The 26230-nt window shown below is 36.4% G+C and overlaps 1 protein-coding gene across 4 annotated transcripts in view; it reads left to right on the top strand.

Annotated features, from left to right (window-relative positions):
- The window catches only part of NBEAL1 (neurobeachin like 1), an 85352-nt gene that overhangs the window by 2647 nt on the left and 56475 nt on the right, over positions 1-26230 (top strand). For all 4 annotated transcript variants that reach the window (XM_065670162.1, XM_065670160.1, XM_065670161.1 and 1 more), the window contains exons 3-7: positions 15350-15441; positions 20828-20989; positions 22295-22376; positions 22571-22698; positions 24729-24811. In XM_065670162.1, coding sequence (XP_065526234.1) covers positions 15350-15441; positions 20828-20989; positions 22295-22376; positions 22571-22698; positions 24729-24811 — 547 coding nt within the window. The remainder of the gene's footprint in view (positions 1-15349; positions 15442-20827; positions 20990-22294; positions 22377-22570; positions 22699-24728; positions 24812-26230) is intronic.

Here is a 26230-nt window from a genome sequence, read left to right as displayed (position 1 = left end):
AGCCATATGTTAAAGGGACAATTAAATGGGTTCATATGTTGATAAGGACTAGGTTTTAAGTAGCAAAGTGTTTGTGTGTATATATATATAAAACAACCCTAACTGTCAAAATTTGAAGGCAACTAGAGTAACTCTGAAAGAGGAATCTTCACTTCTTCAAAAAGTGCTGGACACAAAACTGGTTTTTCTTTCTCTACTGGTTTACCTCATTCTGCTTGGGGCAGGCATCCAGCATGTTTTATCTTGGATTAAGTTTGCTGAAGTTAGGAGCAACTGAAGAAGCTAGGTCTTAGGATGTAAAATGTTGTAAAGCTTTAATGTAAATTAGATTGTTCAGTTATATATTGAAAACATCTGTGTGCTATACTTTGTTCTCCGTGGAGCATCTAGCATAAGGTGACAGGATATAGTGGTTTAAGGAGAAGTCTCCTTATACCTGGGACTGCCCAGTGAAGCATAGTATCATATCCTGTATGTTGCACTGTCATGACTTTGTGGCTGACGTCCTGGGAAGGAAGAAAGCTAGGCAATTCCTCCCAACTACAAAAACTGCTGGAGAATCACAGTTGGGTAAGGTGTGAATTTGTTGTGCCACAAATACCAAGTATGTGGTTTTAGCTTTTGCAGTCTTGCTAGCTAAAGAAACAGTGAAATCCAAGCTCCTTTTTTGTGATGCTTCGTATTGTTGCTAAAAAAATAGACTTGTTTGTCTTGCCTTTTTTAGATAATTGGGTCCTTCATGGTAGTATGTTAAATATAGCACCCTGTGCTACAGCAGCAGGTTTTTTCATGGCTTCAGAGTGATGGGTAATGCTGTGTTACTATCTTACCTTCTATCCGAGGTCATGACTCTTGTTCTTTGTGATCACCTAACATTTCTGGCAGCATCAGGTGTCAGCCACAGCTATTAATTTTGTGCAATGTAACATTAGGAAGGCATTTCTCTGTTTTCATTGCCTCTTCTGCAGTTCAGCTGGTTTGGGCAGACAGCAGCATGTAGCTGGGATCTCTGCAAAAGCAGTCTTTGGATGACAATGTGTATGAGGTGGTTTCTTTCTTTTTTTTTTTTTTTTTTAAGATCGTGTTTGTGTGTCTGAAAAAGTTGCAGTTGGTATTCAGTTCTGTTTCATCTGGCAGTTTCTAATCTAAGGTTGAGGTTTGGTTTTGGACTTATATTATTTAGCTTTTGTTCCCCTAAAAGCTATCCTGTTGCTGCAAAGTGGCATATTACAATCTCCTGTTTAAGATGTTTAATCATGCTACACAATGCTATTTAATCATGCTACACATTATTTATGCATGGAAGCCGTTTAAAAATTCATTAAACTTAGTGAAATTGTGATACAACTGGGATTGTATCACACCATTGTATTGTTGATAGTCTGAACTGTTAATGCTTGAGTTTTGTTTGGTTTGTTTGTTTTTTCTTTTAAATGATGATGTCAAACTTTTTGCAAAGAAAGCATCGTTAAGGATACAACTTGCATGTTTTTTGATGCTTTTCAAATGTTTTTTGTTCAATTTTTCCTGTTCAATTATCTGTTAATGTACAATGCTGTTACTTGAATATTGATACGGATGTAAGCTACTCTCCCCTCATCCAAATGTAGGAGTGTTGTGTCTTTTAAGATAATTGAATTATATGTAGAACAGGTAACACGAGTCCTTTCTAGAAGGACTAGACTAAAAGGACTAAAACTTTTCCTAGTGATAGAAGTCACTAGAAAAAGTTTTCTGCAGTAGGCTAGGTAGACAATAGTAATATCAAGCATATTGACTATCAGTTGAAAGCCTTCAATAATCTACACAGAAGCCTGAAACATTTCTCATATAAGTGCATACGCAGCAGATACCTGAAAAGGCTTTACTACCATAAATGTACAGCAGAAGAGCTCTCTTAGGGTAAGTGAAGTAGTCTGGGGAAAGGACATGCTTTCATGTGTGTCTGTGACCTTTTCATGTTCATGTGACTGAAGTGATCTCTACCAGTTTTACCAGCATAGGTGTAACAATATTACTATTGTAATACTAGTTGATTAAGCTTTTCTTAGGTGTTAAGTATGTATCCGTATACCAAAATAATCTGTGTTTTATAATCCTTTGAAGTAACCATTACTGCAGATTGAAATTAAAGAGGTTCAACTTGTATTTTATCTGTAAGATTTTTAACTGTGTGTATTTCATTTCCAGTTGTTCCAGTAGGTGTTTCAGACTCTTAGGCATAAAGTATGTCAGGATTTCTGATACTAATTATTTTACTTGGAAAGTGATCAGATACCCTTTTATATGGAAAGAGATTTTCTCCTCAATCAAAAAAGAAGGAAAGAAAAAAAAAATCCCCAGTTGCCTTAAAAGTGGGGTTTCAAAGGCATAAGGGGGAAGGGATGGTTCGTCAGTTTATATTAAATAATATGAGGTTTTGCGTGTAAGGGGTTTTTAACTTTTGTCCCTGTATAAAATTGGAGAGTAGTTGTAAATAAGCTAAAAAAGCTTATGATCAGATCAGCTTATAGACATGACTATTGTAGGGTTGCTTCAAGTAATATGATTGAACTGAATTTGTTCACCTAAATGATATAGTAGTTGTGTTTCTCAAAGAAATGTGGTTTTAGCAAAATTAGGCTCAGTTATGGTGAAGCACATGTAATTCAACAAGAATGTAATCTTTGACATGAAACTGTGAACCTCGTGTGAAACACTGACCTTTGCATCCCAAATATGATCTCATCCTGACTTGGCTTGCACTTGTTTTCTTTCTTGTGCAACTGCTGATTTGTCAGCGATTCATCTTGCATAACTATATATTGCCTTTGTTATGCTAGATAAAGAAGTATTCAGCTTACAGCTAGATGAATACTTGACAAACAAAGTGTTCAGTAAAAATGGTTTCTTGTAAGTCACAATTATCATGTAAATTCATGCCTCTGTTAAAACTTGTGAATGAAGATTTATTAAACAATTGCTGTCTCAAAATAACTTTTCTGCCCATAGTTTTAAATACATCTCTGTATTCTGAGGGAGTGTAATTTGTAAAAGAGCATGTCACAAGTCACAGGTGGCCATGTGTTGGTGAAATATCTTTGTCTCTATTTACTAGATGCTGAACTAAGAATGGATATAGATAAACAAGAACAGTTGGACTTCAATTCTGAATTTACTGTCTGCTACTTACAGAGCTGTCTCATAGCCCAAGAACTAACACATTTCTGGTATCTACAAATATAGAACTTTTCATATAAATAGCTGACGTATATATGAGACATCAGTCTCTTAACTTGTAGTAGCTACTACCTTTCTTAATTGTGGACAAGGGGTGACCTTGTGCTGATGGTTGTTCAGACACAGAACAGCAACTCTGCCACAAAGAATGCAGACTTCAGGTTGAAATAAGACAGCAGATAAATCTAAGAGACAAAGATGTAAGAAAACCATCATATTCTGAAAGCTATATAGAAGCTGTTTTTTATTCTTACCATCCTATATCATCTTTGGCAATACCTATATGTAGCTGCTACTTTTAGATAAAGAAGTACCTGAAGTTTGTCCATGCTTTGTCTCGAAGATTCAAGGTTTTACTGGTGTTCAGCATGAGACTGAAATTCCTACATATCCACAGGTTTGTGGATTAGTGAGAAACTAAGTGGAATTAATGAGAAACATCAGTTCTGAACATACCAACAAATGTATTCCAGATCAAGTTTTTACAGAAGTGAAAGAATCTAATGTCTGTTAAATGGAATGATTTATCACAAAACTAGACACACAGGCTGTTGGTTCTGAGTGTTGATGTACTAATATTAGAGTGACTTTAACAAACACAAGGCTGTTGTGTGGTATCTGAGTTGTGGCACTTGTAGTTTGGTTGTGTGGTTCAGATCCAGGGATAGCATGTGTTCTGATAATATTGGAGAACCAACTCAAATATGCAGTATGCTTGTGCCGTAATACGGAAACGGGAGAAAGGCTTGCCAGCTGCCTGTTGAACAGCATTGTAGCTTAATGCCCGAATCCCTATTTGTCAGTAGGTACGGTTAAAATATTTACAGGCTTCAGAGAGGTTAACCAGCTGTTACAGAAGAGAGAAGAGCTTCTTTAATTACCGAGCTTTTCTTGATGAAAGAAATATATGTAATGAAAACCACCAAAACTTGCGCATCTCTCAACAGTACAGATAAGCATCTTATTTTTAAAAGAAATAATTTGTTCTGCTAACTTTTCTGATTTAGGTTCTAGTAAATGTGAGGCTACAGTAGAGGATGGGAGATGTGATGGAAACACCAAGAAATTAAAACTGTATTGTAGTGATTTTTTTTTTTTCTCTCATCATAAATGCTGTTTTAAGTTGGACATCTCACTAAGGCTCCCCTATGCATCTGTAAATCTAAACATTAGCTCTTAGATTTATGTGATGATAAATATTTGTGTGTTGATGCTTCCTCTGATATTTAGAGCATTTATGACAATCTGTTTCTCTGATTTATGGTTGAGGATTGCATGTATCTATAGTAAGCATTAGGAATAAGTGGCATTAAATAATTGTTTGACCACTGAGTAACACTGCTAACTATGGCCATGTAAAATTAGGAATTAAATTTAACTGTAAGAATAGCTAGTTATACCAGTATCTAAAAGCAGAGCATATTTTAAAACAGGATATTTAAGAGGTTAAATTCCAAAGGCTTCAAAGGCTTTTGAATGCTTTAGATAAAGGATATTTGAGGAAGGCACAAACAAAATCTTAAAATAAATTAATGATTAAATACTACTTTTACATAGTACAAAGACAGCATAAAATCAAAGCAGATGCTAAACCTTTAATTATCCAATAGATAGCAGTTAGGCATAGGAAATACACTTTTATTTAAATAACTATTTTGAGTAATTCTGGCTTTTAGACTGAAGTTGTGGGGGGAATAGGTTTGAAGCCAAATATTTGAGGGCATATTCCTGGAGTCTGAATTAAAACAGTGAATGAATTTGCATTTAATTATTAATGTAGGGAGAATTGGTACTCTTTGTATTGTCAATTGTCATTCACCAGAACCTGCCTGAGAGCCTGTAGGAGTATCACATAAGACATCTAAAAAAAAAATAATGAGGAAGCAAAATTAGAGGTTGGAAGGGTTTGGAAATAAGGATTTAACATTAATGCCAGAAATATCTATTAAAAGCAAAGTAAAAATGAAGTGGTTTGAGTCAGACTCCTTCAATAAGATAGCATGATTATTCTGTTAGTAATAAATAATTCTAGGAAAACATTGCACCTTCATATGGTTTACTGCCAGTTTTCGCTTTCAATATGGAAGGAGAATTTAGGAACCAAAACAATTTTAAAAGTTACTGACACTGCTTTTCCTAAAAGTATCATGCGGTTAGAGTAAATGCTTGGCTCCTGTGGAAGAGGGATGGAAACGTTAACCGACAGTATATGTGGGGTATCAGCTCAGAGTTTCCAGTTGACATAATCTTCGGAAGCTTTGTAGAAGGTGGTTATGTTAGGTGCGGACTGATTGTAAGTCGCCTTACCAGCTCTGTCAGTGAATGATTGTGTAACGCACTCAGCTATATGAAAGTTGGTATTCATTTACATGTGCTTTTGCTGAATTTAGGACTAGCTGGAATGGACAGTTTTCTTGATAAATGACTGAAGCTTCATGGGATGTGTAGGCTAAATGTTTGAGCACGTTCTGAGAAGCAAGGAGAGAAAAGGTTTTATTTGTTGTTCCATAATTTAATTAAGAAACAAAACAAAACAAAACAGTTTTTGGTTAGATATGTAGTATTCACATGCTTTTAAAGGCAAACTTGGAATTGGGGAGAGAAAATACCATGATGAGAAGAATAGTCCTTTAATAGCTGTTGTATATAAATTAAAGCTCTTGGAAATAAAGCAGGGTATAGAAGACAGTGGTGTTATTTGCCAAAATCTGACCTCAATATCTACGTGTCCTAATCATTTAAATCTGTACTGGCAGAAGTGCAAGGGATACTAAACAGCAGTTGAACGAGTAACACAAATTCTGCTATGCTCTGGTTTTCGAGTCTGATTTTCCTTTTTTTTTTTTTTTTTTTTTTTAAGGGGGCTTTTGAAAAGTGAGTTTAGGTGAGGTATTTTTATACCTTCACTGTATAGTTCAGCTGCCTGATGAGGCTGAGAAGACAAAACCAGTGAAATTGATAGCTAAAGAAAGAAAAACTTGCGTTAGTTAAATTTGGTGTACGGTAATCTTATAACACTGAAACAAATACAGATGACTTTTTGGCAAGCTGTATGCAAGTTCTCAGCCTTTATCAGCTGAAAGACTTGACAATATTTGGCTGTTGGTTGGGTGAAATAATAGTCTGGTTTTACTGTTGTAGCACCATCCTGCTTCCTTTCAGCTTGCCTGTGTTAAACTTCTACATCATGCAAAGTTAGAAACTTGATGGTGCATAAGCTGTCTTTGTGTGTGTTGTTGCTAAAACTCAGCCCATTTCTCATGTAAAACAACAACATAACTTCCAGTTTCAAAGCAGTCAAGTGTTAAACTCTAAACCTTCCCTAAGCTATAGTTTGAATTTTCATTAAGTTTAGGCCGATCTTGGCACTGTAGACTTTTGACATCATGTTATTTTAGTTGTCTTAGAGTTGTTTAGGATGCTTCTTGTTCCCTTAGGCATAAAATACAGCTTCCAGATTTTACTACTGTTGGTTTGTTATTTCAACTTTGATGGAAAAAGTGAATGTTAATAGAATATAATATTCCTGGTAAGTGCCCTGTGCAGTGGACTTTAAAAGACTGAAATACTATGTATCAGGTTGTACCTGGAACTTGCCAAGTGGTACTTTCTATCAAATGTGAAGACACTGAAATTAGATTAACTAGATTCATCCTATGGATGGCATCAGTCACGTGGCAGTTCCAAGCTACAAGGCTGTAATTGTGTTGTCATTGAAAAGCAACAGCAAAAAAAGAGCAGGAGAGAAAAATAGAGGCTTTACTTCCATTTTAGTGAGAAAACTAGTTTTGTTTTCCCCGTTTTGTTGATGAGTCCAAGTAGAAAGGAAATCAAATAACTCTCAGATAATGGGCGTTTTCTTTAACCTAGGGCCTTAATGGAAGATTAGGGGAAAATTATAATTATTTTCCTTGATTTGAAAAGAAAGTATATTGACTTTGACTTCTGATGTTTGTGAGCTAAATTTTATAGTGATTGACAGCTATAGGCTTTTTTTGGTATAAATCTGTATGCCAAATGGAGATTTCTGACTTGCCCCAAAATAGTTGTTTCTATTGTTGTTTCACTGCAACTCCCACTTATAAAGCAAAGCACATCCCCCTTTTTCTTCTAATTCCAGAAATGAAGCAGAAGGCTTGTGTGAATTTTGGAAAAGGATGTTTATAATGACTTGCCAGGAGCCTTCCTTCTTTTGGATCAACAGCTGATTCAGAAATTAGTATTGCGGTCAAAGGGAAAAGTTGTGCCCAAAGGTGGTTCCCTTGACAATTAAAATTGATTGAATTTGTCAAGGCAATTTAGCCAGTTTCAGACAGTTTGTCAAGAAGCTTTTATTAATTCTAACTCTTGTTGCTATAATGAAGCTTTTCAGGTGTTATTTTGGCATTTTACAGATTTTAAAGGTTCATGAAAAGTATAAGCACTTTGGCATATTTTGGAATAAAGGCTCCTAGGAGATCTTATGCTGAAAATATTGCTTTTTATGTCTGAAAACATTAAGAGGAAAAAGCCCCCTTAAATCAAACCTTGTAATCCCCCAATGAAGAGTTTATTTCAAACAGTGTTGAGAAATGATCTACCATTCTGTATTATGCAGACTACTTCAGTTAGTTTTAAGACTATTAAACTCGCTGGTGATCTGAGGCAGTAGTATTTAATGTTTAATTTTCCTAATGTCATTTTTGGTAGGTCTAATTCAGCCTTAACACCAAGGAATTGTTCTTATTTTAAATATAATGCTTGGGGATGGGGAATTAGTTACCATAATACTAGTGCCAGTGAGATTTCATGGTAGTGCTTATAAACTGAAATCCACTTTGAAGGTTGACTGACTGCTATGCACAGTAGTCAGACCAGGCTGGCTTTTTGATGTTAAATTTAACGACTTCAAACAACTGTCTTGTCAAACAAGTCGATCTTGTCTCCCTGTCTGACTCTGAACTGCTCTGCAGGGAATTTTTGCCTTTGGAGCATGGAATGTGACACCACAAATAGCCTCAGGTGGGTCCAGCTTTTGTTTTAACAACTAATACTTCCTGGATGTGGCTATAAAAAATTGTATTGAGCTTTGCCCTTCCAGTTGTGTCTGTTTGCTTGGAGCGTTAGTAGGGCTGGAAGTTATGGTTAAATCTAAAAGCAGCACTTGTATTGATTTGAAACCTTGGGTGAATGTGCCTGTATTCCACAGGTGTGGGTCTAAACACTTTCAGTGGGAGGACTTCAATGCCAGTTTTGTGTAAGATGTTTTTGTTTTAACTTAGATGTAAGAATTCGAAACTGGCTTGTTATGAATTTTAAAAATGTGATTATTGGTGCAAAAAATTCCTGTTGACCTTCTTGTATAGGCAAATAATTACTGGGGGGAAAAAAAGACCGGACATTTCTTTGTCAGTCGTTTCATCAGTCTTCATAAAGAGTAGAGAAAGCTATTATAATTTCTATATAATTTAGTACATCAAAGACAAGAACCTGTCCAAAGTTAGTGTAGTTTTTGGTTATAGTTTCTTTTCACTTCATTGCCTTAGAGAATGTTGTATCTTTCAGAAAGGTGTTAGACTAAACTTCTCTGCTGTTGGGTTTGGTTCAGTGTAGCTAAACCTAAAGTTGGTGTTAACATTGAGGGCTTGTTTCCCAGTTCCACCAAGTCTAAGGATAGCCTTGCTAGAGTTTATATATTGTAACTGTTAAAATGTAGTCTTTCTGGAAAATTTGGTAATGTTTGGCAGTGTTTAGCCACAGTATTGCTATCCATACTGTACACTAAGAGACTGGTTTTATTTAGCAACTATTTTTTTAACTTTCTAGTGTAGTATTAACTGTGTTAGTTAAAAAAGCCCCAAATGAACCAACCTCTCCTGGATGTGTTTTATGATGATTAAAAATCATTGGGTTTTTTTAGGTTGTTCTTTTTTCTTTCTTTTTTTTTTTTTTGATGTTGTGCTTTTTTGAGTGGTTTTTTTTTTTGTTGGCTTTTTTTTTTTTTTTTTTGAGGTGGGGAGGAGGTGGGGGGAAAGGGGTGTTCCTGCTAGGAGGGCAATACCAATTGGGCCTGGCAGCCTTTCCAAATGTAAAGGGCTATGACAACTATTATGGTGCCAAGAGGATGTTATGAAAATGGAGGCTTAAAGACTGGTAGTTTGGGGTTTTTTATTTGGTTTTGGGTGTGTTTTGTTTAAGAAAACCAGAAGTATTTAAGGAAGGGCAGAACAAGGAAGTATTTTCACTTTTAGGTACTCTGAGCTACATTTGATTTAATAGGCTATTTACCTTTAAAATTTATTTATTTTAGATTTGCACATATCATTACAACAACACTCTCTTAAAATAGCCCTGTCAAAACTCTGGTTGTTTCAGTTTATTGTTATGAAGAGAAACAGTGAAATGGCTAACTTAAGTTGGATTTTTAGCTTGGAATTTTAATCCATTGAGAAATTATCTTCCAGAAGTATTAAGGCATGCAGTCTCTGTATATGAATTATTATTCAAATAAGTTACAGAAGTTTGTTTTGTATTTACCAAATGGCATAAGGTAAGTTTCACATAAAATAAATGAAAAGATTAGGCTTGTGGCTTAGAAGGCTGCAAGGTTTAGAAAATCAACGTTTTCTTACTTTCTTCTAGTGATTGGAAAGCTGTAAGTGGTGACAGGTGTTTTATTACCACATTTAGCTTCTTTCTGCTCTTATTGCTTTGTACAAATCAAATGTTTCCTTTGCATTTCTTGCTGATCTCATAAGGCATGTCTGCAGAGTGTGTGTGGCAGGGCTGGGAAAGAGCACCAACCTAAAATTGGTTTATTCCAGTTTATCCTTGTGGTGTGTTATAAAAACATACATTGCTTTGTACACTGTGCTTTAAAGCATGGTACGTCTTCAACCAGCACTATAGAAAACACCTTGGGGCTGTTGTCTGGGGTATGGGCTGCAGCTACCAGTCTGCAGAACGACAACAAAGGGAAATTATGAAAGCAGGGTATCAGGTTTCCATAGGTTTCATGGCTTTTACTGGTAATAAGGCATCTGAGCATTTAGGATGCTTTACTATGGTCTGGCTAAGTTATTGCTTCCTTAAGAGGACTCCAGATACAATGGAGTAGCTAACAATTTATAGTGTATCAATTGCAGCTGGGGTTGCAGTTCAGACATCTCTTACTCCCAGTAGCAACACAGATCTGAAGTATTGTGGTACGCGTGGAATGCTATCTTCTGCCATGTGGTAACACAGATACTTGTTGGATTGCAGCATATACTGGCTTGGAAAGTTGATCTGGCATTGATGAACACAAATATGTTCATGTTGAAGTTAGGTCAATCTGTGTTCTGCTGTTAATGTGCTTTACTGTTTCTGTCATGGGAAAAAAGAGAATAGTTGAAAAAGTGGGTAGGGAGGGAACTCAGTTGATTCTAAAATCCACTGAATGTAAACTTCATGTTAGATGGCAGCAGCTGACCTCAAAAAAAGTTCAACATAAAGATGCTGGGTAGGATAATTGCAGTGTACATTGTGCAGGAAGCAGCTGATACCCGTTACTACTGTCTGGTTTAATTCTGAAATTATAAATATAAACCAATATAAAAAGCCAGTTTTTATCCTCAACCAGCGCTCTTCTGGTTTAGGAAAGTATAAGATGCATTTGAAACACTCTAGGCTGGTCTTCAGGAAGGTGTGTGTTTAGCTATGTTTTAGGAACGGACATTTTTGTAGACTTTGCCATGGGTAACATTTACCATTGTAAACTTCCTTTCTTAAAACTGCTTCAGTAAAATTCTAAGATTTCTTGTAGCTTTCCACAGGTGACTGCATGGGGTCTGGGCTGATTGCTGCAAATAAAGAAAACAGAAAACCTGGGCCATATTCAAAGTCTGAAAGCTCGTTTTAACTGAAGTTTCTAACGTCTTTGAAATAATTTATGTCTGCAGCAAACCTGTTGAATATTGGGTCATTTTTTCCTGGAATTACATACTCTTAGTTTGCAAGTCTCCGTATTTGTTTCTGGAAAGGTGGCATACTTCTATTAGGTGGTTTATAATGGAGGTTTATTTATTAGTGTTTCTTATGTTGCTAAGTGATCTTGTTTTGCTTTTTTTGCCTTGATGATTTTGTTATTTTTTTTTTTTTTCCCCCCAAGTGCTATTGCCTGGATGGGAATCTCTAGATTTGACTCAGAATGAGTCAACTGTTGTGTAAGCAATTTGCTACTGGCACATTTTACCTTGTAATTTGATATCAAAGCTTGATTATTTTAATAACTTGGAATAATGTGTAATTAATAGGCTGGCAGGGGATTGAGGTACAAGGGAGTTAAATATTGTGCTGCAAGTAATGATTGAACAATACTACAGTTCTTGGTTTTTACCAGATTCGGGAGGAGTTTAGTGGTAAAGTGAATTGAGTAGTATATGCTCTACAGGTAAGGAAAAACATTTTGCTTTTTGTAACATCAGTGCCCTGTTCTTGCCATCTACATAATTGCTTTCTATTGCATATTTTATCTGCCACTATTCTCTCTTGCACTGATAGTCTTGCAAAGGCATTATAGTTTAAGGGTAAGGAGGCTTAACTTAATCTTAAACTTGAAGTTGATTTAGGCTATATTATTAAAAATGAGCAAGCAGACATTTAATGTAATTTTGTCTTTTGTCCTCCCATTCCTCTCCTCTCATTCACAATCTTCTGTTAATGCAGTTTTAAGTCTCAATAATGACATTATTTGCTCAACTTCCTTCATGATACGTGACCAAGAAAAACTGACTTTTCCTACAAAAGTTTATTGTCAACAGCTAGTTGTGAGCATTACCTGTGGCAACAAGTTATTTTAATTTGGGAATATGAATAGGATCAATTTAGTAATTCATGTTATATTTCAAGGAGAACTTGCTCATGACAGGAAAAAACTTTTTGTTCAACAGGTTCAGTTTTGCACATTATCATTAGGGACACGAACCATGCATATGGTAAAATTGCTGTTGGTTACTTTGCCATGGATGGTACTATTTTGTCCTCTGTTGCCTGAGCTATACTGTAATTGCTAAAATCGTATCCTGGTTCTCCTCATCTTTATGATGCTGTGAAATAGTTTGCATGTGACTAAAGTAACTTGCTGTAAATTACAAAAAAGCTAAAGCTTTAAATATGAACAGCTTTTTTAAAAGCTTTAGTGTCAGCAGACAACATCTGCTACTTTGAGCTCATTCTTTTTAGGTGTTAGCAAGTCTTACCTCTTGCCCATCTATTAGTTTGATTTTCAAGGTGTTTTATCTCTGAACCTTTGAAATGAGTATTCTGTACTCATCTGATTGAAATAATCTAACTCTGTAGAGGTGGCTTGGAAGCATTGAATTTATACTGTATCTCAAAGCTTGCTTCATTCTGTAGGTTGCAGTTGCATCCTGAGGGCAATTACTAGGTGTGTGTTTAAGATAACTGTTTGGTAGTTCTGTACCTGTTAAACATGAGGACAAGGCTACATTACACTTACAGGGCATAATACTTTTTTGACAAATTTTTAACAGAAAAGGAGTGGTGACTTAAAAAGATGAAAGGGAATAAAGCAGAGATGAGAAAGAAAGAATATGAATGAGGGAGAAACTGGGACTAAAGTGGAAGAAGGAATAATAAGACAATTAGAAAAAATAAACAAGAATATGCGTTTAAGGCAGTGAAAGCTAATAGATATGTATCTAGCTGAGGGTTTTATTTGGCAGCTGTTGTCACAGTATCTGAACACATTTCATATATAATTAATAGTGATAGTGAGGTAAATTGTGTCAGGGTATTTCTGACACTTCTTGCTTGAGTTAAGAGTGATCTTTGGGGGTATGGGGAGGGGTGAAGTCTAGAATGAGAAAGGGATTCCCATGTCTTCAAATATGTGGGAAGATGCTCTGAGAAGAATTTTGCAGCACTTCAGATTCTGGATTCCCATGTTTATTTTATTCTGCATACCCTTCCCTCCAGAGGCTCCTTTGTACTGACAATTTTGCACTGACTGTATTCTGTCAGTCTCTCTTGGCAACTTTTTCTGTTAGCTTGATATAGCCCCAGAATACTGTGTGTGTTTGTTATTCACAGATTGCTCTTTGGTCTTAACACTGAAGGGAAATAATTGGTTATTAGGGAATATCTGTGGTAATATAAAGGCAACAAGCAAAAGGAAGGAGATACAGAAAAGGGAAAAGAGAAGGATGAACAAAAAGGTTAAGTCTTTTGCAAATTTTTATAAAATTTGGAGCATATCAGAAGCAATTTAAAATCTGTAATACTTCAGGCAAATATTTGAAAGTTATTTTGAAGATCATTTATAGTGTAGAATGTGGGACTGCATTGTGTGTATTAATGTCTGTGACTGTCCGGTCCTTCAGGAGGAATACGTTACCTATGGTCTGGCAGCTTGCTTCTGAAAATTAAGCAGCTTGACTTCTAAAATGACATTATCTCAAATGGCATATTTTGACAGAGTTTTCCTGTGGTGACTTGCAGTGGTCTAGTATCTACCTTCCCTTCTGGCAATGGTGCTCAGCTGTGAGGAACTGGTCATGAGCAGAGTCTCTGTGCAAGAACAACTAGGAAGCCTAAATTTAGATTCCTATGTGTTTTATGGGTATCCAGTATACAAGGCACATGAAAGTATCCTCCTTTCCCCCATCCGTAAGCCTTTTGATTTGAGCTTTCAGATGGGAAACTAGTGAGAATGACAGAAGAATGTAGAAGAGGTTGCTCAGTTTCAGTAGACGTTATAGAATGGCAGCAATGCCTTGGGCTTCTTACATTGAATTGATAATGACATTTCATCTTCAATCAGAAGACAGTAAACTAATGTACTGCAGTGAAGCTGAGTTTTTACAGTGCTTTCACTAAAACTGAACTTGTTTTCCTTCATAATCCCAGGTGTGGGACTTATCCCACACTTTAGTGGTCCAGTTCCAAAGTGGATGGAGTGGAATTTTCTGTAAGAATAACAAAGTTGAAAGCTCCTTAGCATCCTTCCGTAGCTCCCTGGGGGCAGACATCTTTTCTCTACAAGTTTATATTGCATGGTGGCTTCTTCAGAGTGTATTCTTAATGTCCCTTAAATTTCTTCTGTGTTAGAGTACCCTGTTATACTTTTCTCATAGTGGTTTGGGTGAATGATGAACACAATTGGGTTTGGAAATACATAGCTTGGACATTTCAGGTTTAGGGGTACCAAACTCAGAGATGACTTGTCTGACTACCTTGGATTTTCAAGGGTATTACCCTGAATGTGATAATATTATCACAATATGACATTAGAGAGCCTTGTTATTAGCAGATAGATTAGTAAAAGCTAGAATATATATATATATATATATATATATATATATACGTATGTTTTTCTAGTGTTATCTTAGTACCTAAGTTACCAACGTCTAATCAGCCAAATGCTTCTGGCATACAATTTACCTGTTGCTTTGCTAGTGTTGTCTGTTTGGCAGTCCTACAGGCTCTAGTGTTTGTCCTCCCTTCTGTCAGTGATGCCCAGCTCTGAGGAACTGCTGGTCATGAGCAGTCTGTGTACTCTACGAAGAACAACTAGGAAGCCTAAATTTAAATTCATATATTGTGACTTGTATACTAAGTATCTATAAAACAAGTTCTGCCTTGTCTCTTGGACCACTCAATCTGGCTCTAATCTGCTGCTAGCTGCCATATTGATCAATGACTGAAACAAAAAGCAAATTATTTTGTGATTAGGATTGTCATTGGAGTTCTCATTTAATTTTATAAGCCATAAAGAGTGTGGTGTACTAACATTTATGCTGTCTAGACTAGAATATACTAGTAATTTTGTAAACCTGGTACATATTACTCTGGAGAGGACGTAAAGATTGGCTGTTTGGGGGGAGAAGCTAAAATGCTTTGGTTGGCACTGGTACCAGGAAATAGAAACACATGAACTAATGAATACATTAAGAATATCACATCAGCACCACATGGCTGAGAATTTAAAAGGACACTGGGTTTTAAATTTTAATTCTAAAAATCTGCATATTCCCTCCTTTCTCCCATTGAAATGCATTAAAGGAAAGCTTTCCATTCAAGTTAACGTTTCAGAGTTGTTGACAGATTTTCTTGAGGGCAATATTGCTTAATGTTCTCTTCTTATTTGCAGAAGGATCCAGATTACCTGAAGCTGTGGCTGGATAGCTTTGTTTCTAGCTATGAACAGTTTCTGGATGTGGACTTTGAGAAGCTGCCAACTCGGTATGTAGTATTACAGACCCGTTCATCTTTGATACCTGAAACAGACCTGGCTGACAGCCCAGTCTTGTTCAATGTCAATACTACCTTTAAACAAAAGAAAGACTTTTCAGTTGTTGAGTGGCACTCCCATTCTTTTGAAGGTCAAATTGGGAAGGGAATGATGAAACTAGGTAAATACTGGTATTTGTCTTATATCAGGAGATGGCATGGGTATTCACTTGCTCTTGCTCATAGAAATACTGTTCCTTGTGCATGGTTTTAAATAAATTCATTAAATGTTGCATATGAAATATTATTAGTCAGTGTTAGTGGTTGGTATCCTTAGCAGCAGTGACTGAAGAGAAGTAAAATGTAGATAAAGGGCTTGTAATTTTATTTCAGGGATTGCTTTAAAAGTAAGGATGACATGAAATGCTTAGTTAAGATATCAGACTCTTTCATTGAAAACCTTTTAAAAAATATGTACAAATGATAGGCTTTAAAGTGGTTTCTTTGCAATCATGAAGACTTCAGTTTAGGGCAAGAATATTGCTGACTTCATTCATGTTGCTGACCACAAGTTCTCAGAGATAATCATGAGGTGGTATTGAAGTCTTAATTTCAGAGTTCCATATTTAGTATTTTGAATTTGCTGCGTTCTAAGGATTGTATTTTGAAGGCTAACTTTGCAAATGAGGAATAGAAACTTAGGCACTGGATGTTTTCTCTTGCTTTTGAGATGCTTGCATGAACTAAGGGTTTTAAGGAAGAACAAATGCTGTGGAATTCAGAAATCATGAGAAGTGGTGTCAGTATTATAGCTGATACAGCTACTGGTGTTTGAATGCAAAGAATGGCTCTCCCTGCGTGATGGCTGCAGTCCAAGCCCTGTTGAAATCAATGGAAATTCTTTAATGGACTTTGGATTAGATGCTGTTTGAAGTGTAAGTGATAGCCTCTACTGTTAAAGGAAATAAAGAATGTTGCAGCTGGATCTTGGTGAATAAAAATTGGGCTTCTTGGGTCTTTGTATTAAAATTTTCTGCATAATGCCTATACAAATGTAAAATATATAGTGCAATTACCAAGAAGCAGAACCTTCAACTTAATTCTGTGCTCTTTCTTAAGATCTGTTTTGTTTGCAGTGTCAAAAATGCATCTTACTGTGTTAAAGAAAAAGGTTTTTCCTTTGGCACAGGTTATCTTTAACATACTACTTAATGTTGGAATCTGAACAATGGAAAAGAAGAATGCCTTGGTACTTTAAAGTTCTCAAGAGTTCTTTTGTTTCTCTCTGTTGATGATTTTTGAGTTTTGGGGGTTTTGTTGGTGGTGGTTTTTTACAGCAACTTAACACATGAAGCTTAGTTGTGCAGAACAATAGCAGCATCTTTGTTGTGCTAAGTGATGGCTTAGTGAGCATAAAAATACTGTATTTTTCTGAGGTTAATGACAGGATTAGTGATTTAGCCTGGAAGAATAGGCCCATGTGGATTTAGACTCATTTGTGTAACAAATGTAGAGAAGACATATCAAAAAAATACAGGGATGAAGGCAGATCAGTCCTGTGCTTTTATGGCTATAATAAAAATTACACTGAGAGCAGATATTGGGATTAACAAATAATTGCAGTTTCTGCCCTTATTGGCATTTGAGATAACGAGGTGTGTGAGAAGTGGCATATTTTTGGAGTTTGTCAATATATATTGCAGGAATTTGCATTGTGGAACTGATATTACTAAGCCCACAAAAAAGAAGTAGGTCAGTGTGGAACCAACAAATACTGATTTCCAGTGAGTCTTTTCTTTGGGCCATAGGGACCCATAGACTCGAGCAACTCCAGTAAAAACAAGTTACTGAATAAGTAGTTCTGTCTTTTGATATTGGAAATAATGCATAATGCTAGTAAATGAGAACTGAGTGGACTAATACTTTGCTTTTTTTGTTTTTGTTTCTCCCTATATAAATCTTAGTATACTTTACAGCTACATGTCTGAATGACCTAGTGTACTGAAGGGCAAACACCAGGAAATGATGAGAAACTGTGTAGGGAGAAGAAAGCTTGTACAGATTGCTGGACAAAACTAACCTTTTGGAAGACAGGCATGAAGTTCTGTGCCAATGTAAAACATATGTGTTTTTTTTAGCATCCAAGAAAACACCATTTAAGAAATGTAATGAAACTATTAGTGGTTTTGTAGGATTTTTTTTCCTTCTTGAAAGAAGGACTCTTTGATTGGCACTGTCATATGCTGGTTTAACTGATAAGAGTATTTATTCTATAAATTAAACTATATAATTTCCTGAAATCTGCTTTGAATGTCTGAAAGATGCTACATAGTGCAGAATTAGGAAATCTCTAAATATAGATGATGAGTGTATCCAGTGGTATGATTTGACTGTATAAGTAGAGCTTATACAGTTATGCAGCTTATAGGCTTATGCAGCTCCATCTTTGTGCATCTACCCTGTATTTTTAAATTAAATGGTTCATTAATGGTATTCTTGACAATTTTACTGAAAAGGTGAGGTGATTTTACTGAAAATGTGAAAATAGGTATGCTGATGGCTTTGAGCATTGATCATGAAAGATTAATAGTGCCTGTTCTTTCTCTACTATTCATTTTATATGTATTTACTGTGAAAAGGATAAAACCTTTGCCAGCTGGTGGGAGGTTTTTTCTTCCCCTCATTGGAGGAGAGGAATTGTCATTTGGGTTAATGCTTTTAGAAACAACAAAGGCCTCTAGAGTATTCTCATGCTCTTTTTCTGCTTTCAGTTTGCATGATCTCAAGTAAAGCAGCTTAAAGGCAGCTCATGCAAAGTACCATAGAAACCGTACTTTGGTAATTTATTGACTTCAAACCCATATAAAAATGATGCAGGAATCATGATGGGAATGCTGATGAAATGGTTTCATGGTGGTTGAAAAGTAAAGCCTGGTTTTCTACAGCACTTTGTTCCAAAGGGCTTAACACTGGTGGAGGAGAGGTTGAAAGTGCCAGTGTGAGTTTGAGCTGCAATAGGTGATACAATTTAGAGAGTAATTTAACTTCCTTTCAGACACCTGAGATGGCAGTTTATATTGCTGCAAAATGTTAATGTAATGCAAGGAAATGATAAACAAAAAGAACCCAAATGTGTCAAGGTCTTCCTCATATGTGAGGTAGAGTACCAGGAGTTGAATTTCAGTTAAGACATGTTTTTTTGAGATTTATGGGGGTTTTAAGCTTGTCTGCTTTTGCAATACTCAGTTTACACAAGTAGCCTTGTTGAGGAAAAATTTAGAACTACATGTTCACAAATGTAACTTCCTCATTTTTGTGGTGATAGAGTGGTGATTTGCTCAGAGGTGAGAAGTTTGATCATTTATGAACACTTATAATTTTTTGTATACTCTGTAGTATATTTGGTTTTAGTATTTCTTGTGTCAGTCTTGCATAAGGCAGTAAATGCTCATGGGTTGTGCAATAGCACAGTCAGGCAGCTACTGCAGAGAAAACATTCTCTGGGATGTGAGGCATGAAGGGTATGCTGTTTGCTCTCTTGTAAAGCATTTTATGATCTTACTGAAAAAGACTTGATGGCCATTTTAGGGAAATTACTTCTGGATATATAATTTCAGCTGTCAAAAAGTATGGTTTTCCTAATACAGAGATATGGTGAATTATCAGATTATGAGGAGCCATGTTTATAGTCCCAGAGGGTATGGACCTGCTGGCATTTTGAGGAGTAAAGCTGCTATCACAGAAATTGAGATTTCTTTCTTGACAGTTGTGTTGGAAAAAAGCAGTTGCTTTTAATTTTGTGGTTAGTGTCTGTATCAGTTTAAAGCTGAGGCCCTGGAAATAATTCCGAAATTTTTAACACAAATTTGAAGATTCTGAATCCCAGGATCTGAAAAACAAATTACACAACTTTGTGAAGAGGCAAAGGAATCAACAGTATTTGGTCCTTTGTATATGTATGGGTTGCACTTGTTTTCTGGGATGTGAGAGCTTGCTGTCACTCCTGTCTAGTTTTACTAAATTTGGTCTCAGTTCTTCCCTTCTACGTATGCTTCCTTTTCAACTTAAAATCTAAACGACATATTGTTCCCCATTTCCTGCAAATAAGTGGTATCACAGTGTTTAGTGTCAGTCATTGCATTTCCCCACACTTTTTGATGCTTATTCTTATAGGGATATACATATGCAAGCGTCATTAGTGAGTTTTTGAGCTAGCTGAATTTTTGTTGTAATTTTCCCTGACTTTAGCCATGTGTAAGGCTTTTGTAAGCCTTAAGGCTTTTGCTTGTGTTTTCCTTTTCCTATGTAGACTTCATAGAGAATGTGTCAGATTACACAGGTGGTGCTAGAGGCAAACTCTCTTTAGCATGTGCAACAGTAGATAAACAGTATTCACCCGAGAGAGTGTTCTAACACACCTACATATTTCCATACTGTTGATGAAAATGGGTTTCTATATAGCTGTACCTGGGTTAGTGGCTTAGCTACTGGGTTTGTGATTTTCTTCTTTCCTTCCTTTGGTTCTCACTAGTATATTTCTAAAAATGTTTCAGTTTAGCAAAAACACTAGGCAAGAATACCTGATGTTCTTCAGGGCCTTGTTTGGCCTTGGGAGAGCTGTTAATTTTAACAGCAATGCAACACTCTTTTTGACTCCGGAAAATAATTAGATAGCAGAAAAAAATCCCTATTTGCTGGGTTAATGATATCCAGAAGCTAATAAGGATGGGTGATTTTATAATGCAAAATGAGTGTGCCAAGACTTGGATTTTTGAAAGCTCCCTCTCTTGCACATTCAGACCCTGGTTTTCGCATCTTCCTTTGTTCATTCTTATTGTGAACAGCTTTCTTTTTGTATTTAATCTTAGCTTTTATGGCTTTGTAATTCATGTAAGAAAGACACGAAGCTCACTGTGGATGTCTACCAACTGGGCTTCATTAACTGTTCAATAATTGGTATCTCATTTATGTGGGCACTTAATCTTTAGTAGAAAGTTGAAAATATTCCCTTTGAGTTTAGTTTTCATGTTTCATTCCATTGTGGCCATCCCTTTCCTTATTTAGGGGTTTCCCAGGCCACCCATTTACCTGATGAAAATCATGCAATTTCTCCATGGCAATTAAGGCAGATCATTGCATGGAGGAGCACTGAGAAATCCAGTTAATGAATTTTAAACACCTTTTTATTCAGTGGAGTTCCTTGCTGGGGAAAAGGAAGCTCAAGGTGACATATTGCCACCAGGCTTTTCCTTTTGGTTCGTTAGGAAGTGTTTGTGAACCATCCGTTCAGCAACCTTTCGTTTAGAGGCTTATTGGAACATTACATGAGCACCTTGAAATTGATTGGTAGCATGTCATTTGCATGATTAACAGTTTTGTGTGTGGTTTTTCTCTTTAGGGTGGATGACATTCCTCCAGGAATATCACTGCTTCCTGACAACATTCTTCAGGTCCTCAGGCTCCAGCTGCTACAGTGTGTCCAGAAAATGTCAGATGGACTAGAAGAGCAGCAGCAGGCTCTCTCACTTTTGCTTGTGAAATTCTTTATCATCCTTTGCAGGTATTTGTTCTGATTGTTCCCTCAGCAGTGCTATTGTTTTGTTAAAGAAATTGTGGTACAGCTGATAAATATAGGTTGTAATGACACAATGTGATTTGACACTTTTTGGGAGAAACAGGGAGATGCCACTTCTCACAGTCTTCAAAGTAAGGGAAGAGGGAATAAAAAAGAGAGGGGAACAGTGCAGTCATCTTGGCAGTAATGGCTGCCATGAGAAATAGAAGGGATATCCTTGTAGTTACATAAGATATATCTAAGGGAATTCAAGATATGGTGTACCTGGTATAAGAAATACTTCTAAAGAAAGGACGGACTCTAATAAGTGTTGGTTATGAAGTAACTTGAGAGAGAATTGTACAGGAAGAACTGTTTCACATTCTTAAGGTGCTTGTAATTCCATGAACAGCTTAAGAAACTGACTGATTACACTATTAATGCAACTGGATTCCTTCTGAAACTTGTGCCTTGTTTTGTAATTCTGTTGAAGCAGGTGAATAAACTGGTTTTAAGGATCCAGTCCTCACTATTCTTCAGTCTTCTATTATAAACTGCATTAAGAGAGGAAGGGGGTCTCCTTTTCTGAGGAATATTTGAAGCAGCTTTTAAGACCACTGTCTCTCCTTCCGATGAAACAATACAAGAAGCTGTAGGGCAGTGTTTGTTTTCTGGAATATCAAATATAAGCTGAGTAGGTGGTGGTAAAGCATCTGAAGTACAAGCTATTGTCAGTCTTTAATTGCTGTCAAGTTCTCCTTACGTCATCACTTCAGTATCTGATCTTTGTGACTTATCCTCAAGACTGAGAAATAGCATGTGTATGCTATTTCCTTATTGCTCTTGATTTATTTATGTTCTAAAATAATTTATTAGATATTTGTTTTCCTTGGGAGAATTTAAAATGAATAAATGCTTCTGGGTAATATGTTTGCTAAAGTTTTAGAAAGTCTGTGCGCAAGGAATGTGGGTGAAGTGGAAGTTGCTGCTTTATTTTCAGACGCCATTTCTGAGCTTTCTATTTAGAGTGTCCTGGGAATCTGCTTAACCTTTGAAACCCCAAATTCCAGATAGAATTGACCTACAGCAGAGTGACTGGGGCCTTTCTTTTCCTTCCAGTAGAAGAAAACTTGTGAGCTCTGTTGTTACTGTGACAGAAATAAACATTTGAGTACATGCAGTACACAACGAGTATTTTTGAAATGCTGTTATACTTTTGTATGGTTATAGACAAAACAAACTAACGTTGTTTGAACTAGCCTCAAATGGTACGCTGTGTACATTTCTGTGGTTTTTATGTTGTCTTCATAGAAATTTGGCCAATGTGGAAGAGATTGGGATGTGTTCATACATTAACCATGTTATCACCATGACTACGTTATACATTCAACAGGTATGTGATTAACAAGTCTCATTTTTTGCCATCCAATACTTCCTGCTCCTGTTAACATGATCCACTTTTTCAGTACTGTGTTGTGTGGGAAACAGTCTGTGGGCTCAGAACTGTTCTGAAGGTGATCAAGATGAATTTTCAACTTCTAGAAATCTTCTGACCACAGCTTGCTTGCTTTTTTTTTTTTCCCTCAGTTAAAAAGCAAAACAAAAGAAAAAGAACTGGCAGATCAGACCCCTATAGAAGAATTTGTGCGACATGCATTGGCTTTTTGTGAAAGTCTTTACGATCCATATCGAAACTGGAGGCAGCGAATTGCAGGGTATGTGTGGATTGGAACAGGATTATAAATACTGTGGTTGATGATAACTTTAGATGAACAATATGTCAAGTTTCTGACGGAACTACTGCTGCCTGATGGCAAACTAAAATAAATAGTTGTTACCTCTGTATTACTACATTTTACAACTGTTAAAATTGATAGCCTTGACCACTTGATAGTATGTGTAAGGATTTTTTTTCACCCAAAGACACACTCTTTAGAATAGCATTAATGAAATAATTTTTCTACCAAAATTAATATCATGAAGCAGGCATGCTAGGAACTGAACTTCATTGCCACCAAAGTTGTCAGAGTAATATATCCCAAGAGTACCAGTAAATCCTGTTTCATTTAGTGGAAAGCAGAGTTGTGATACTTTTTGTAAGGTGGAAAGTGTAGAGAGCTAGGAAATGGGCTTTTGGCAATGCTTAATTTCTGTCATTCCAGGTACAGGCCCTGATCTTTGAACCTTCTAGTGATTCACTTTATCTGCTATAACTGGCTCTTCAGAGACCTCTTACAAATTTCTGAGAGATCTTTTTTTTTGCACAGTTCTCCCTTATTAGCCCTAAACTAATTACAATAATGTTAAATGTACATAGTTTTGTATAGTTAACATGTTTTTCTGCTGTGTTCTCAAGGGCCGAAGTTGTTGTTTGCCCCTTGCTGCTATCATTCAGAGCTGCTTTTCCTTTAGGTCCTCAGTTTTATTTCCATCGGGACCATTTTGACATGCATCAGATATTAGACCTGTTTTTTATATATATATTATAACTAAAGGGATAGAGAGATCATAACTCACATTACCTAGTCTTGTAAAACATCAGGTCCATTCTCACAACATACATTCTGTGACTTGCATTTGTGCAGCAAGTCACTTGTGCAACTCCATGCAAACAAAACGAAGATCATGTGAGCTGTCTACCTTGGCTGCTGGGGTTTCTTTGTAGCTTGAAACCTGCAGGATGCCATAATACTGCATGGACTGCAGGTTTTATGAGGCTGTTACGGAAACAGAAGACAGTATTCTCAATAACAGCTTGAATTATTGTGCACAAAATTTTAAGGAGCATGTAGGGATCACAACTTCTGGTATTACTGTGTAACATGAGAATTCCCCTTTTCTAGGACAGAGCATGAATTGATACCAGTTCTCACATACGGCATGCCAACATACTGCTAAGCTGATTTCAGCTGACATGTAGGCAGTGCCAACACATTTAATGATATCTTAGGTAGAGAATGGGTACTCAAAATAAGTAAATTTACAACCAGTGAAGGTGTAGAATTTGGCAACGAATCGATATAATCACACCATAGAAAAGTATTATGCTTTCTGAAACTGGATATGACTTAAATACCTTTTTAAAGTTGTATTTACTAGCAGTCTAGGAGTCAAATTTGAGGATATACTAAGAGGTGTTGGGTTGTAACTGACCAACATGAAGGTCCTTTCATTGCTTTTTTCTTTCAGAAACAGGCCCATTTTTCTAAACTGGTGGAACAAGGATGCCAAAAGGGATGGGGAGGCAGACCTGGTTGAATTAGGTCAAAAGAAAATATTGACGATCACAGTATATATATGTTACATTTTTGAAAAGGTTATAAGTGTATCAGTAGAATTAAATCCCTTTAATCTGATGGTGTCATCATGTCATTCCGCGCCCTCCTCCTCCAATGAATCCATAATAATGATTTGTGTCCATTTCAAATTGCATGCTTAAGAAATTTGGCAGTCTAGCTGGTAGTTTAGTTACAGTAAGCAAGAACTAAATAACAGCTTGCTGGCATCTAAACCATATTGTATAAAGTGAAGGTATTTCTAGCAGTAGAACAGTATATACAGGATTAGCTATGATTCATTTTTTCAGGATAAAATATTACTATACTATTTTTCTTGATCCTGTAGGTGAAAAGTAACTCCTGATTTTTGGTAGTGTTTTTTATAGTATCATATAATATGGTATATGATACCATATACCCAAGGTCTCATATTTGATTTCTGTTATCTTTTTTTAATGTAATTGCAGACGTTTTCTTAGTACGGTTGAGAAAAGCAGACAGAAGTATAAACCAGCTTCCCTCACTGTTGAGTTTGTTCCTTTTTTTTACCGTAAGTATCATTCACAGCATGTTTAAAAATAGTTATTGTTAAAAGAATCAACTTAGTGTTTCCAAGTTCCTTTCCCCTAAGAATGCCTGATAAGTGTGAAAGCATCTTGCTTGCTTTCTGAGGCTGAATGAAGTGGGTTGTTTTGTTTGTTTGTTTCATGCTCTGAGCATCTCCATCTTGCCATTCTTGCTCATCTTGGAAAGCCTGGGTTTTTTTCAGACTGTCATTGCCTAATGTAACTTAAGAGGGTTGGTTCTCTAAATTGCCAACTTCTGTATTTTATTAGGGTACATACAGTGATTGAATGTAAGATCCCTGTAGCAACTGTAATGATAACTCACATGGAAAAATAATCTCAGGGAAATGTTCATGCGTTTTTGTCTGTTGATATGATTTAATAGCTAGGAAGAAGGCACCTCTGTGCCATCCAACGAGCAAATGATCCTTGGACTTGAAAGTTTGGAAAACTGCTTTGTTTTTTGTCTGGTTAAGCCATTAAATATCATGATGGCTACTTTGGAATTCATGTGTTCTCACCATTACAGATTGGTTGTGTGGAAAAGGAGGACTTATGTGGCAAGTTCTGTACTTCAGTCTTAGGAAAGTGGGATATCCAGCTTGTTTTCCAGTTTAGCATACTAAATTTCTGGGGACAACAGAGTTGAAGCAGCTAAGTGCCAATAGAATTGAAGTGGCAGGAATATACTGGAGTTGGGGTGTGAGTGAAATTGGTCCTTTTTGCAGCTATCTGTTGGCTTGGCTTTAATTGGAAATAAAAAAGGAAGGCTCTGTTCCTGTTTGTGAATTTGGTTTCTCTAGGTTTGAGTCATATACTTGTCCTGTTCCTTGAGATTCCCTCTGTATGTACATAAAATAGGCTAGTTGCCAAAAAAACTGAAGAGCAGATGCCAGTAAAATGCCATTATCTTTGTGCCAGAGTACTGGAAACCCTCTCTAAAGGCTGCTTTTGAGGAGTATCATCTGCATGTTCTTTCCTCACCATTCAGTGCATTGCACCGTAGTTCTTCCTAAATCCCTTAAATATTATATGCTGTGACTGAGCTACAAGTGTACTAATTAGCTGGCAGATACTCATCTGCTGGTTGGCCAACTGGCAGGAGAGACAGAACAAGAAATAGCAGAGCATGCGCTTTAGGTATTCTGTTGTGGCAGCACTTACGAGGCTTTCTTTCTTGGTCTACCCACCGTAACAATTTACTCACAATCTGCTGGGTGCTGCTCTTTTGAGTTTGTCTGAGTTTCCCCAAAAGATTCAGAGACTAAGTCATGGGAATGGTGGGACTACCATTATAACAGTGTGATCATCTAAGCATTGTTTCCTTGGAAGACCAGATTTAAAAAACAATTGTGCAATTTTCTTTTCAAACAGGCTTACTAATCCAGTATATAGTTAGAAAT

The sequence above is a fragment of the Lathamus discolor genome, chromosome 3 (assembly GCF_037157495.1).
Source record: "Lathamus discolor isolate bLatDis1 chromosome 3, bLatDis1.hap1, whole genome shotgun sequence".
Lineage (NCBI taxonomy): Eukaryota > Metazoa > Chordata > Aves > Psittaciformes > Psittacidae > Lathamus > Lathamus discolor.
The sequence above is the reverse complement of the archived record's forward strand: the minus strand, read 5'-3'. Positions and strand labels throughout refer to the sequence as shown.